Source organism: Palaemon carinicauda, chromosome 6 (genome assembly GCF_036898095.1).
Source record: "Palaemon carinicauda isolate YSFRI2023 chromosome 6, ASM3689809v2, whole genome shotgun sequence".
In the NCBI taxonomy this organism is placed as follows: domain Eukaryota; kingdom Metazoa; phylum Arthropoda; class Malacostraca; order Decapoda; family Palaemonidae; genus Palaemon; species Palaemon carinicauda.
Genome location: NC_090730.1, coordinates 100,120,230 through 100,135,229, shown reverse-complemented (window position 1 = coordinate 100,135,229; position 15,000 = coordinate 100,120,230). Strand labels below are relative to the sequence as shown.

The 15,000-nt window shown below is 32.1% G+C and overlaps 1 protein-coding gene across 1 annotated transcript in view; it reads right to left on the bottom strand.

The window, feature by feature from the left end:
• LOC137642607 (protein turtle-like) overlaps window positions 1-15,000 on the bottom strand; it is a 478,977-nt gene that overhangs the window by 215,345 nt on the left and 248,632 nt on the right. The window contains exon 4 of the mRNA XM_068375309.1: window positions 13,828-13,950. Coding sequence (XP_068231410.1) covers window positions 13,828-13,950 — 123 coding nt within the window. The remainder of the gene's footprint in view (window positions 1-13,827; window positions 13,951-15,000) is intronic.

Here is a 15,000-nt window from a genome sequence, read left to right as displayed (position 1 = left end):
TATATATATATATATATATATATATATATATATATATATATATATATATATATATATATATATATATACTAGCAGGCTTTCCCGGCGGCGTTGCCCGGGAATATTTAACCTTAGAAAAAAAAGAATTACATAAGTTTTAATCATTAAATATTCGGCAAGGTATTTCATATCTTATTATATGAAAATTAAATCAGTGTATGCTGGGTGTATGTGGGTGGGGGCAGTAACCAATGAACCCCTTTTTCACTACAAATTTCCAAATTAATATAGCCCCAAATAATCTTCTATGTTCATACAATCACTTTGTAGAAATTCAATATGATTGGTTCATTATATTTGAATGCAGTTTTAGGGGGTTTGTAATCATAGCCCGTAGACCCGCCAAGGTTGTTCTTGATCAAAATAAAAATAGCGACGTTAGATTTCTCGATTGTTGAATAATTTTCCTTTTTTGATGTTGAAGTCTACGGTGCTACACCACCCGAAATCATGCGGTTTTATGGCATATAGTTCCAGGGCGTCTACTTATGGAGCCCCTAGACCAGGGATGGGGAACCTTCTGGACCACCAGGTGCGGCCTTCTATGACCTTTTAATATATATATATATATATATATATATATATATATATATATATATATATATATATATATATATATATATATTTATGTATACATAAGCTATATATATTTCTTTTTTTATATTGAACATTTTGTCTAAGATCTTTATCCAGGCACAAACACACATTATATATATATATATATATATATATATATATATATATATATATATATATATATATATATATACATATATATATATATATATATATATATATATATATATATATATATATATATATTTATATATATATACATATATATATATATATATATATATATATATATATATATATATATCTATGTGTAAATATATATATATATATATATATATATATATATATATATATATACATATATATATATATATATATATATATATATATATATATATATATATATGTATATATATATATATATATATATATATATATATATATATATATATATATATATATATATATATATAAATATATGTACATACACCAAAGTGCACACAAATACACAAAAGGAAAGTTATCTGTGTGTAGTGATGTCACTCCAAGAGATTGGTGGCATATTTCTTTTGTGATACTGCAATTGTAACGGTTAAAAAATTAAATGCACAGCAACACTGTCCTCTTCATAAAGACAATAAATATGCCAAATTAGATGGTGACCCTCGAAAGAAAACAGAAGCAAAAACAGTTTTTCCAGTCTATAAAGTTGCATATTTGCTTGAAAAAAAGGTAAGCCATTCAGTGATGCAGAACTCATAAAGGACTGTATTTTAGAAGTGGTAGGATGTATAGATCCCGATAAACTTAAGTATAAAGAGGTGCCTCTTTCAAGAAGGACTAACACAGATTGACTGCCTGAATTGGCCTGTAATGTAACAGAACAATTGAAAAATATAATAGAAATAGATAATATACATTACTCAGTAGCTTTGGATGAATCAACAGATTTCACTAATTCAGCGCAAGTATTGTATTTTATTCGTGCCATAAAAGAGGATTTTCAGTTATATGAAGAATTGCTTGCTTTAGGCACTTTTAAAGTGAGGACACGGGGGATAGATATTTTCAATAACTTCAAAGAGCAATGTCATAAAATAGGACTAAATTTTACTAATTTGGTAAGTGTGTGCACGGATGGTGCTCCAGCTATGATGGCTAAAAATGAAGGATTTATTGGACATCATAAGATAAAAAACCAAAAACCAAATGCACTGATTTCTTTTCATTGTATTTTACACCAGCAAAATGTCAGTTTAAAATCTGTAACTTTAAATGATACCTTGCAAAGGATTATTAGCATTATTAACTATATTCGAGGAAATGCCTCAAAGCATCGTCAATTTTAAAGCCTGCTGATGGATGGATGGCGAAGTAATTACTGTAGATTTGCCATATCACTCAAAAGTACGCTTTGTCGCAAGGGAAAATATTGGTCAAAATTTTGTCTTTATGAAGGCAAATTATTGACTTTTTCCAAGAAAACAAGTATTGTGATTCATAAAATCCAAATGTTTACAGATATGTTGCCTTATTATATAATGTGATGTTAAAACAAAATGAGTTAAGCACTTCATTGCAAGGCAAAAATAAATGTATTTATGTGGCAAAATCAGGCATTTAGAAAGAAGTTGTTGCATTTCAAGTCCTTTTTGGCTCAATCAAAACTTTCAGAAGAACACTCCTCAGCTTACGAAAGTAATGAGTGAAACTGAGGATATCTATGGATATTTTAAAGAATATGAGTTGGTTTTAGACACATTGATAGAAGAATACAATAAAAGATTCAATGATTTTGAAAAGCATAGCATCACACTGAAACTTGCTTTTTAACCTCACTTTGTTGATGTATCAGAGGCTCCTGAAGAGTTACAAATGGAGCTTATTGAGATGCATGAGGATAATATCTTGAAGTCTCCGACAAGAGAGAAAATCCCGTCGAAATTTGGAAAAACGTGATAGAATATCCTTGTCATCGTGAACATGCACGACGATTAATTTCCGGTTTTTCTTCAACATACTGTTGTGAATCCACATTTTCGTACTTGGCGCAAATCAAGAATTCACTGAGAACGCAGTTGACAGATGAGCATTTGGAGGACTGATTGAGACTAAGAACCCCTATGCTAGAGCCTGATACCGAAATTCTTTCTCAAAAGAAGCAACTCCAAAGAAGTCATTAATATGTATAGAAAAAAAAGTTCATGCTTGCTTACTCTTTATCAAATATTTGAAATATTTTACATTCTCGGTGCTTATAAATATTTTTTTTTTAGGTTATTATTCCTTTACTTGTTCTTTGAACACAAAAAACCTTCTCTCTTCAATAAAATAATTTGAAATGTCATGCTTTCGATATTATTCATCTACTTATTACTTTGAAAACTTCTTACACAAATAAAATATTTGAAAATTCTGTTTTCGATATTATTCATCTACATATTAGTTGTATAAAAAGTACATACTCAAATCAAAATATTTTAGAATATTATACCTTCGATTTCTATAAACCTATTCTTTTTATTAGATTACTAATAAATTACTTAAGGGATAAAATAACTTCAAAAAATTTCTATGCGGCCTTTATGAGGGATGATGAATTGTAAGATGGCCTTCATGCACAAAAAGGTTCCCCACCTCTGCCCTAGACACACAAGGTGAATCTTGATCAAAACTGAAATAGGGTCGTTGGCTTTTTCGATGAAAATTACATAATATTCTCTTATTAAATACTCTGTAAGTTCCTTGTAATTTTTTTCCATAGCGACACACAGACACACACAGACAATCACCCGATTTATATATATTATTACGGCAAGGGTAATTACTTAAACTCCCGAGCTCCAAACCCACCTGTTATTTTTACATAAATCTGTTACACTTGAATAATACCCGAGCTCTGAGATTATTACATAACTCCCAGACGGCAATATACTCATATATGAACACTGAGTATCTAAAGGTCTCCTGCATAACACTAAAAAAAAACCTGGGTGATTACTTAATATGAACTATTCAAAAAACAACCGCTTACTTCGGTTCTTAGTCAGGGATTACGAGAAAGCACTATTAAGAAATATTGGTGATTGAAATCATACACACTTACAAAAATAAATATATTCTATAAAATGTTACAACAATAATACTAAAGAATTAACACCAAAATTAAATCACTTGAAATATTAAATCTGAACAAAGCCTTAGACTAAGATAAAAGAAAGATTCTTTAAAGAAAGAAAAATTATACATTCACTTGTTTCACTGGAAATTAATTTATAAAAATGTTTAATTTTGATAATTTATGAAAATAGTTAACACTTCAACACTCTAATGATAAACCACTAAATGATATTTGAACAAATGTAACTTACACCTAAGTCTTTTGGCTCACACGAGGTTACCGAACAGGTAAGCAAAGTAAATATATTTCACTGTTTAACCTAAATCTCACAGGGCCAGTTACAAAAATTTATATGACAAAGAACTTACATTAACACACTACACTTGATTTACCATATAATAAAATCCACTAAAGTTCGAACAACAGTATACACATTATACCTTGGATCAAAATCCTACTCACGTTTGAGAGGGCACATAATTAATGCACTTGAGAGGAGAGAGGACGTTGGCTCTTTCAAAGGGATGGGCTGAATCTCTTCTACTGCTTATGCATTACTAAGGGCTTTATATATGAACTTACTTATTCCAGAATCTTTCAGTTCAGCCTACTAGAAGCATGGGGGCCAGGGCTACGGCGCTAAGGTTTCCAACAAGTCAAGTAGTGAACAAATTCCAGCGTACATGGCGAGGCAACTCTTTCTTAACTATCTGCGCCCACCTACCTCCCGACTATAAAAAAAATAAAGTAAATCTTATTCGAGAAATTTCATGAATATTCTAACCATGTGGAAACATAAAAATTACATAAGCCCTCGTGTCCATACCTCGTATGGGTTAAACAACATACCTAATGAGATGACATAAGACTTCGTAACAAAATATATGAAATAAAAAGTTAATTCTCAAAAATAACGTAAATTTACATCTACTGACTTGAATGAAAAATACAATTAAATAAATGACGAAATTCTTATGTAATTTACATACATTTTCTTAAACCTACATGAGTGAGACCCACCTTATGAGCTGGCTATATATCTCTTAAATACACAAATGAAATACAGGAATAAATTATTTACTCTTATACTTAACCAAACTTCGTATGAATATATATATATATATATATATATATATATATATATATATATGTGTGTGTGTGTGTGTATGTATATATATATATATATATATATATATATATATATATATATATATATATATATATATATATACGTACAAGTAACTTCACTAACATATACTCGTTTGTTGTTCTCCTACAATACAGCGAAAATCTTTAGAGGACATGTGTCATATTGCAGCATTGAAAAGACAAATTCTATTTTATATTTTTCTTATTTACAAAGGAACGGTTGGCATCTTTAAACCAAGCAACGACTTAATACAAAATGACCCACTCTCACTTATCCTGATCATCGAGTAAGAAGACCTGTTTTTAGTTTTGCAAGAGCAACGTAGATAAAAGAAAAAAGGACCATTCCCTCCGCGACCTCCAGTTTAGTAAATCGCCTTTATAATGTCACTTGGCGGTGAGCAGTAGGATGGGGATAAGAAGCTCTCAAATTGGATGTTCACGCCGCACGACCACCGATTGAAAGCTGGAAATTGCTTGCGACTTCCCAAGTAGCATTTTCCCATTTACTCCTCCTCAACGCAATTGCTTGGTCCTTTCGTATTAGGAGATAAATGGCTTTTTATCGTGATACATAAAAAAGGAAACTTATGCTCTGTATTTACGCTATTATCTTGATAAAGTGTTATATATCCATTTTTTTTATTCCATCTAACATAAGTAAAAAGAAAATTACTAGTTGTACCAAAGAAATGCTTTTCCATTTTATCTCAGCGAGCATTCCCACTGCACAGGTCCAGCAATTGCTCTTTTTCTGTGGCAGATTCCAGAACATTCTTCTAACCGGGCCTCTCTTCCATTTAGCTGGTGCGATTCGTATATACTACCGGCTGTCTCATTCTGCAGAGAATGCGGTCTCTAGGTGCTGATCTGTATTCTCCTCCTTTAGTTATGTTTCTTTTATATGTACACTGTTGGGATGAACCAGTAATGGTTTATGACAAATGAGATAAATAACTTTGTCGATAATTTTACATCTCCTGTGATATTTCTGCAGCGAGATATATTTATATAAAAGAGATTTACTTCCTGAAATTTTTTAGATCCGTCCACTTTCGTACTTACTATGTAAATTCCATCAAAGTTACTTATATCATATTCAAAAAATACCACCACCGCATATGACACTAATAACTCATGACTTTTAAAAAGATGCAGAACAAGCAAAGCTGGTGGAACAGTTTTCTGTTGAAATCTTTCTCATTCCTCCGACAAAGAGAAAATATATCTAAAAGAAAAATAGTTGAAATCACATTCAAAAGGAGTTCATGCTGTCTGAGCAAGCAAACAGAAATATAAAAGGGAGGGTAAAGACACCATGCGATATTCAAAGTTGCGAAAAAAAAATGAAAAAAAAAAAAAGTTTCTAAGTTAAACTTGAATAACAAATACTTTGCAAAGTTGAAGTTAAAGAAAGCAACAAGAGATGCAGGGAAGTAATATATAAAGAAGTAAACACTCCCTCACAGGCTTCGCTGTCGGCAATTCTATTTTTACGGGCGGCACAATAAACGAAGGCTGTCTGTCTCCCATGTTAACGAGGCCCATCTCTCAGGAAGACTTCCTTAGACTGGTCTAAACTATTACTTTATAAAATGAAATCTCCTTTATAACTCTCTGCGCGTAATCAGCATTCTTAGCAAGGAAATTATGTTTTCTTCGACGTTTAAACACTACGCACACGACAACTCTCTCTCTCTCTCTCTCTCTCTCTCTCTCTCTCTCTCTCTCTCTCTCTCTCTCTCTCTCTCTCTCTCTCTCTCTCTCTCTCTCTCTCTTCGAAGCAGGAGAAAGTATTCTTCACCGTAAGAATATACCAAATGCAGAGTGGATTAATCTAAAAATTCACTTCAATCGTAACAGTAGATTTTTTTTTCCAATTTTATTCAAATCGATATAATTAAATATCTGCTGCGGATCGAATAGTTAGATTAGATAGTAATAAGACAGATTGACAGCCTTTGTCCTAACTTTCAAAAAATCCTTGGCAATCTGCACTGAAAAGAAGATATTTATATTTTCTATGTGACCTGTAGCCTTGTTTGCTTTTTTTCACTTGAGCTCATGTAATATTTTCAGTTGTTTACCTGTAATGTTAAAAGATATGGTTATAGAAAATTATTAGATAACAAAGCAAGCTAAATGGCCTGATTTTCTCATATTTTCCTGTTCAAGAAACAAATTCCTCAATTCGAAAGCTGAGAGGGAATGTCCTAAGGGCGTCAATTTCGTCTGTCTTGATGTACAAGATCTCCCATGTTGATTAATTCTATTGATCTTTGCATTTATCTGCTCCATTGTCATCAAGTTTATATGTACAGGTGACGATTTTATTAAAATACCGAACTTTCACATTTCAGGCAACCATTCTGTTATTCTCTGTAGATAACATTGAACTGTATCTACATTCCAAAATGAACAAATTGATAGCTGTCAATCGTATTATTATTATTATTATTATTATTATTATTATTATTATTATTATTATTACAAGCAAAGCGACAGCCCTAGTTGGAAAAGCTGAATCATATAAGTCATAGAGACCAAACATGGAAAGCATTCCAGTTCTGAAAATAACGAGAGAAATATGAGTTAGATATGATAATAGATGGAAATTTACAATATGAATATGAATGTATACAAAGACAATGACAATAGTGATGGTTTTGAGTAAAGGAAGCAAAGATGAAGGTTAAAAACATTCGGGAATGAGCAACCACCAGATATCATTTTATCTATCAAGTTTCCAAAGCACACCATTTGCCCAAAGAAGAGAAAGTGCAACTCAACAGAAAAGTTTAATTGAAGCAAGAGAACTCGAAGAGACTACAGAGACTGTGGCACTATCCGAGACTAGCAAATATTGGTTTGATTTCAGAGTGTCCTCACAAAAGAGGTGTTTACAATAGCTAGAGAATCTCTCCTACCCTTACCGTGTGGGAAAATAACTATTGCCAGTGGTTACAATAGCTACCTGCTGAAGTGAGAGTGTAATGTGCTGTATAATAAAAGTCTTTTCAGAAGTGTGAGGAAAGATGACAATGTGTAAAGACTATGCAAAGATTATTATGACGCGTTCGCCCAACATTTGTTTGACAGCTGATCGATCTAAGCCCGGGACCGTGAGTTAAAGCTGTTTACTGGAGAGGTTATTGCTGTGATTGGGCACCACGGTGGGGGGTTGGACTTACCCGGCTGATTGTCTGGTGCGCATCTTTGCGGGTGTATTGGAAATTAAACCAGATACCTTCAACCTATATCTGGTGTGTGTACGCAAGAAAAGAAAAAACATCTCTAGAGAAGGATCCAACAGGAGACTGCCTGGACAGACCTAGAAGGATCCTATATTTCCATTATGATATTATCTTAAAGAGTAGCTAGAGGGATGACCAATCTACAGTACTACCTAACAATTGCAATTGTCAAAGGCTTCAGGAAGAGCATTCTATGTCTATGAACATAGTAATTCTCGATTTTTTGCTCCAACATTTTGCTCATAAGAAATACCCTTAAAGGGGTTTTTCTTTTCATTGTATGTAGACTTTATTCAATGTACAAAATCTCAGAAGTGCAAAATTTTCATAACTCAACATCCGACATTATTCAAGCTCTTGCTAAAAGCACATGGACATCAGAGAGAACAATTCAGCAATTTATAGGAATAGCTTCATGGTGGGTTTCGGTATTGTTTCCTATTGCTATCGGAACAGTTTATATTAACCCCCTTATCTCCTCATAACTTACGTGACCCCTGAACAAGTCAGTTAATCTACTTCAATTCATCTACGTTAATAGCAGAGCCAAAGCAAAATAGCTGTTGTAATCAGGTGTTCAATACTTTGAAAGTGATCTAATCTCCGGCAGTGAAATTACAGCAATTCGTTTTTGTCTGTTGAATGAGAATTTTTTATCTTTTTTTCATGGAAATAGATAAATATATATAATATATATATATATATATATATATATATATATATATATATATATATGCATATATATATATATATATATATATATATATATATATATATATATAAATATATATATATATATATATATATATATATATATATATATATATATATATATATATATATATACATATATGTGTGTGTGTCTGCATGTGTATATGTGCGTGTCTGAGTGAGGATAATTTCATTGACAGTAAATTAGGCGAAATGTGGTTTACAACGTGCTCAAGGAGTTACTGTTTGCAATGCATTGTATGTCCTTTCATTGTTAGTTATATATATAATTCATTTGTGGTAAAAAAAAAATATGCATATTCAATATTCCACATGTGCACTGGCCTAACTCATGTGTTACTTATTAGCAATCCAGGTGTGTCTCTCATATCTTCCAAACTAGGGAGCATATTATTCTTTCTAATTCTGAATTTTCGACATAATTAAGAACAATGCGTGTCTTTTTGGCCTCTATATCTATAGGGAACACAACGGCTGAGAATGAAACTATCTGGCAGAACATTTGAGTAAATGATGTTAATTATTTAGATTGTGCCATCTATATACAAGGCAGACAACGGGCTCGTGCGTTGACAAGGAAAGGGTGCGTTGGTTATAGTACGTTGAATCTGTAACTCGTGTAGGATGGTACGAACACTGAAGATGGACAGGTGATGATGAGGATGACACAGCTTGACGACCAAAGCTGGAGTACGAAGCTCAAATCAGAGGCGCCAATAAGCAGACATATCTGATCCCAAAGCCGTTCCTTCGTCGGTCCTAGACAATTTTTTTTCTTATAAGAACGTCCTAACAGGATAACGTCCCATCGGGAAGTGTTTGATTAATTAAATAGGAGTAAATGGTAATTTTCTTTTCCCTAAAATATAGCATTGAATAGGATGCTGTTCTTTTCGTAGGGTTCCGACGACATAAGGTCCCATCATAATACTGTTTCTTCAAATTTTTCTTTTATGTTTTGTAAACAATCGTTTACATATGTACTTTGAAATACCATATTTTCACCACTAAGTTCATGTAATTTACCCAAACAGCAAATTTTCTCAGTTTTTCTATTCAGAAATAGGAATATATTGTTCCTATTTCATTAGGAAAAAGAATATAATGATGTTGCTGTCAGGAATAATCTCTCGAAGGGAAGAATATTAAGAATATTTCCTGATCTTAAAATCATTACAATATTATGAGTAATAACAGTACTCATTATTATCATTACTACAATAATTATGCTCTTATAATGTACCAAATACAGGAGCTAATGTGCCCCAGGCACATCTAATGCGTTGTGTTTTAGCGTGGCATCATAGAAATTGAATGTAGGAAAAAATATTTGTTTGTCAAATTCGGAAAACACTCGAGGAAATGTGTTGTTTTATAAGGGAAGTGACGTCATTTGAAATGAGTCTCACTTACGAAATTCTATTTTATCATAGTTAACAGGAATTTATTTTAAACAATATTTCATATAAAATTATTAGGAATAATTTCAGCTACTTCCTATAATAATATGAAAACGTAACATTCCATTACAAAGATCCTTAAGCAAGAAACGAATCACGGGACTTATAAAGAGAGGGGTGCCATAAAAGAAACACAGTAATTGAATAGCGAACGAAGAAGGCAACCTTGCTTGGCCATTCAATTATGTATCCGTCAACGAATGATAACTTTCACCTCGGTTCAAAGGGGAATTCTCGTTTATACCTCTGTCCTCCCTCGTTCAAAACTAGAGGTGTTTACATCTAGTGCCATAAGTGTTAAGAAATTGTTAAACGTTTTCTCACTTGATCTATCCCTGCAAGAGTTAGGGATAGTGCAAATTTTAGCCTGAATTATTGATAATTATTATTTGAAAATTGTTTAATGGATGTATTTGTCAATCGGTCTACCGCTAAGCCTATCCTTTTACGTAACTTACTTTTAACTTCATGTTAGGTATTAATCTGCTAATCAGAACCAGCTGTATCATAAGACCAGTGATCTTTTCTAAAAGCAACATTCAAGTGTCTTTTGTATTCAATGAATAAAATACTACTATTGAGATCTCTCCGAATTTAGTACAAATTGCTGTTACCTAGGAAGTGTAGTAATCTGTCGATTGAAAGCAATTTTATTATAAAACCAGTGCTCTTGACTGAAAGCAGCACCTAAGTGTCTTTTCTGCATAATTGACATTTCTCCAGGTCTATCACAGGCATGTGTAGATCGTGATATAAAGATTTAGACTACAAAGTATGTAAAATAAAACATGGTCGATACCGATGTATTGCGCTAAGGGATGTTTTGTAAAACTGTAATTTTATTTAGATATGCAATAAAGTACATTCTTGCTAGCCATCTGTATTATTCAAATCTTGACTTTTATGTATACTCTTTTTATCACCTCGAGTGTGGTTATTATTATTTTTAAAACTGTTGAAGTCTTTGACCTAAAGAACTCAAAGTTAAAGCATTTCAAAAAATTATTTTCTGATACGTAAATAAACCATAAATAATCTAACAGTTACATAACCTGATTTTGCCAATTGATAGTTGTCACTTATCTGTAATATTTTTTCTTTTTATTCTTTAGAATGTATTTTATTGGCATAAGTAAGGAAAGAATCACATATTCTTAAGGTTATTCAAAACTACCATAAGTGGATCTCTTTTGGTGAGCAAAAGTACTTTTTCATGACAATGATAACGGAAAATTTCGCAGTAATCAAAATAATTAGAAAGTTTTGAAAATCTAAAAATAATCTGGTAAAGGTGCTGAGGAAGTCATTAAAGCTAAAATCTATTCACTTACATTTAGAGGCCTATAAATCTGTGAGTGTCGATTTACACGATATTATTTTAATAAACACTACTCATAAGTCTTGTGATTATACATATTTTGGATTTTTACGCATTTATTCATTTACGCAAAACAAGATATTTTCCATCTGTCTGAATAACAACACGGTATTCCTTTTTCGTATTTACGTCGTTATCCTTACTTTGAAGAAAACTCCTTTGTGGAGGAGGTAATTGAAGGGAAAAGTTGATACATTTTTCACCACTTTCTGCCGCTCAGTAGCAACCCGAAAGTGACTGGACTGTAAAATAAGTTCATTAAATCATCTTGAAGTCTTATATAACTCTTTTAGGTATAAAAATTCTCTCTCTCTCTCTCTCTCTCTCTCTCTCTCTCTCTCTCTCTCTCTCTCTCTCTCTCTCTCTGGTTTGACTTTATTTTTGCCATTAAAATATATAAAACTTGCTGACTTTATTTTTATCCCATAATATTCTTGCCTTACTTTTTCAAAGGTACTTACCGTTATGATAGTGGCATCATTAGAACCAAAATAAATTCCCTACGTAAACTCTATAACAAATATAAATCTAAATAGAAATAATCAGTGTGAAAATAGGCGAAATTGCGGTTTACACATTGTCAATTTTTTTTTAATTTTTTTTAAACCAGTTTTGCAATCAAATTACGATACAATTTTCATTGAACAAAGTTTAAATCCCTCATATTTTGTTGTGATATAGTAGCATTTTTGAAATCCAGCTCCCTTTTATGATTTTTTTGTGGTGTTTACGAAAGATAATACATGGATTTTTCGTGTTATTCCATCCATATTATTATGAAAATTAGACACACACATTATGCTTATATTTGTACATTCAACTTCTTATCAATTTATACATATTTACCTTAAAAACAATTGAACTTCTGTTTAGATAAACCTAATTCATGGTGAAAATAAAAACACTTATTTTCTCAAACTCTATAAAATATACATCTTATTTGCTCATATACATCAATCTCAAAAATCAGTTTTTTTTATTAAATATCCTTATTTTATCATTACTCAATCCGGAGGCACTGAAGAATTTGACTTCGAGAAAAATTATAATACGTAAGCCAAAAAAAAAAGATTAAGAGTGTAATTATAACAGGAAAGACCCTTTCCAGGAAGGACCCGCTAAAGTGATCTCTGTAGAATTGTTTGGACAGTACCAGTGTTTAACGAAATGCATTTTTCATTGAGAATGACATTAGGACCATCGCTGACGTTTGTACATATATAAACGTTTTAGATAAGGTACAAATTTTGTTTCCAAATATATAACTTCACCATACATTTCTCCATCCTATGCTTCATCGTTCAAGGATAAAAAGAAAAAAAAAACCTGAAAAAAGATGATATCTTCGTGAGATAACCTTAAGATATTATCTTAAAACAGTATTCGATCATGAGGATGATGATGGTGACTTTTGCTAGAGCATCATGATACCTTGGTATTTAGATAATTTATTATTATTATTATTATCGTTATTATTATTATTACAACTACTACTACTACTACTACTACTACTACTACTACTACTACTACTACTACTACAGGCTAAGCTACGACCCTAGTTGGAAAAGCAGGATGCTATAAGCTAAGAACTCCAACAGGGAAAAATACCCCAGTGAGGAAAGGAAATGAAGAAATAAGGAAATAAATACACTAACATAGTAAAAAAAAATAAGAGATATATTTTAAGAACAGTAACAACATTAAAACAGACATTCCATATAAAAAACTATAAAAAGAAACTTATGTCAGCCTGTTCAACAAAAAAAAAAAAAAAAAAAAAAAAAACATTCGCTACAACATTGAGCTTTTAAAGTTCTACCGATTCAATTGCCCGATTAGGAACATCATTTGACACCTAGGTCATAGCTGGAATGAATGTCTAGAACACTGTATAATATTAAGCCTCATGATGTTGCAACATATTGTGATTACTATGTATGGCAGGGGAAATCAGGACTACCGTCTACCATATCAAAGATCATATATGCTCTTGCAAAGAGAACCAGATGGTTAATGATCAAAATAATTCGTTTTTATAAAATACTATAGGAACTGAAATTACCACAGAAATTATTCTATCTAAATCAGTCATCTGAAATCTAGCAAAATTAAGCTTACCTCCATGAGCAATACAGGTGAGTTTGAGAATGTCTCCTTCCGTGTAAGGTCCCACAATGTTAGTAACTCGAGTGCTATGTCCGTCCTTCTTGTGAATTATGACGCTGACACTTTCTGGCGGTGCTAGGTAGGTGAAAGGAAAAAATAATAAAGTGAGAACTCTTCATAGCATGAATTAAAGTTACTATTGGCATGATATTCATAAAAATAAAGTTACTTCAAAAGATGAAATGTATCCTTATAGAACATACACACAACAACAATCCATATTATTTTGTGTAAATGATGTTTAATACATAGATATGTACATGTACAATATACATACATTAGAGAGAGAGAGAGAGAGAGAGAGAGAGAGAGAGAGAGAGAGAGAGAGAGAGAGAGAGAGAGAGAGAGAGAGAGAGAGAATCTGCTGATATCTTTCACCAGAAATATAAGTTTTATTGATAACCACAATGACCTCTCACTTTTTCGACTTCCTCATATATCTCAGCTTATGATTTAACGTCTGGAACAATGATAAATAAATGCCGAAGCCCTTCTCTTCCGTTGAACGGTAAATAGCCGAGGTACTAACACGCTAGGTTTCACACCTAAACATGCAAATAAACGGTTTCTTTATTTACATTTCATCAGGATTAAAAAGGTTTGTGGTAGTAAGAGTCTCTAACAATGGTTGGGAAATCTAGAAGTAAAGAGGATATTGTGTCAATATGTGAGTAGTTATGTTTTCCTTTCTTTTTTTACCATTAAGCCGTCTCCCTTAACAGTGGGTAGCTCCACAGAAAGGTCAACATAAGAATCTCAACCTCATTCCTCCTTTTACTTCTGAATCAAGGATGAACCTTCGGTGCAGTCAAACTTCTGAAACATTGTTCGCTCAATTCGTTTACATAGAAACTTTCTCAGCAAGCATCAAAGCCCCTTTCACACACTATACTGATAACCTCTGTCTTTTAAGTGTTTCCGTTTCATCAATATCAAGATCCTTGCTATCCAATACATCTTTCAAAACATCCATCCAATCCCTTTCTAGGTCATTCTCTTCTCCCAGTTCATAACATTCGTGATTCATAACCTCGTTTCTCTTACGAATTGATGTTCATTTCAATACACAAACTAACCACCTTATCTATACAAATTTGTGATCATTTTTTTTGGGGGGGATGTTAA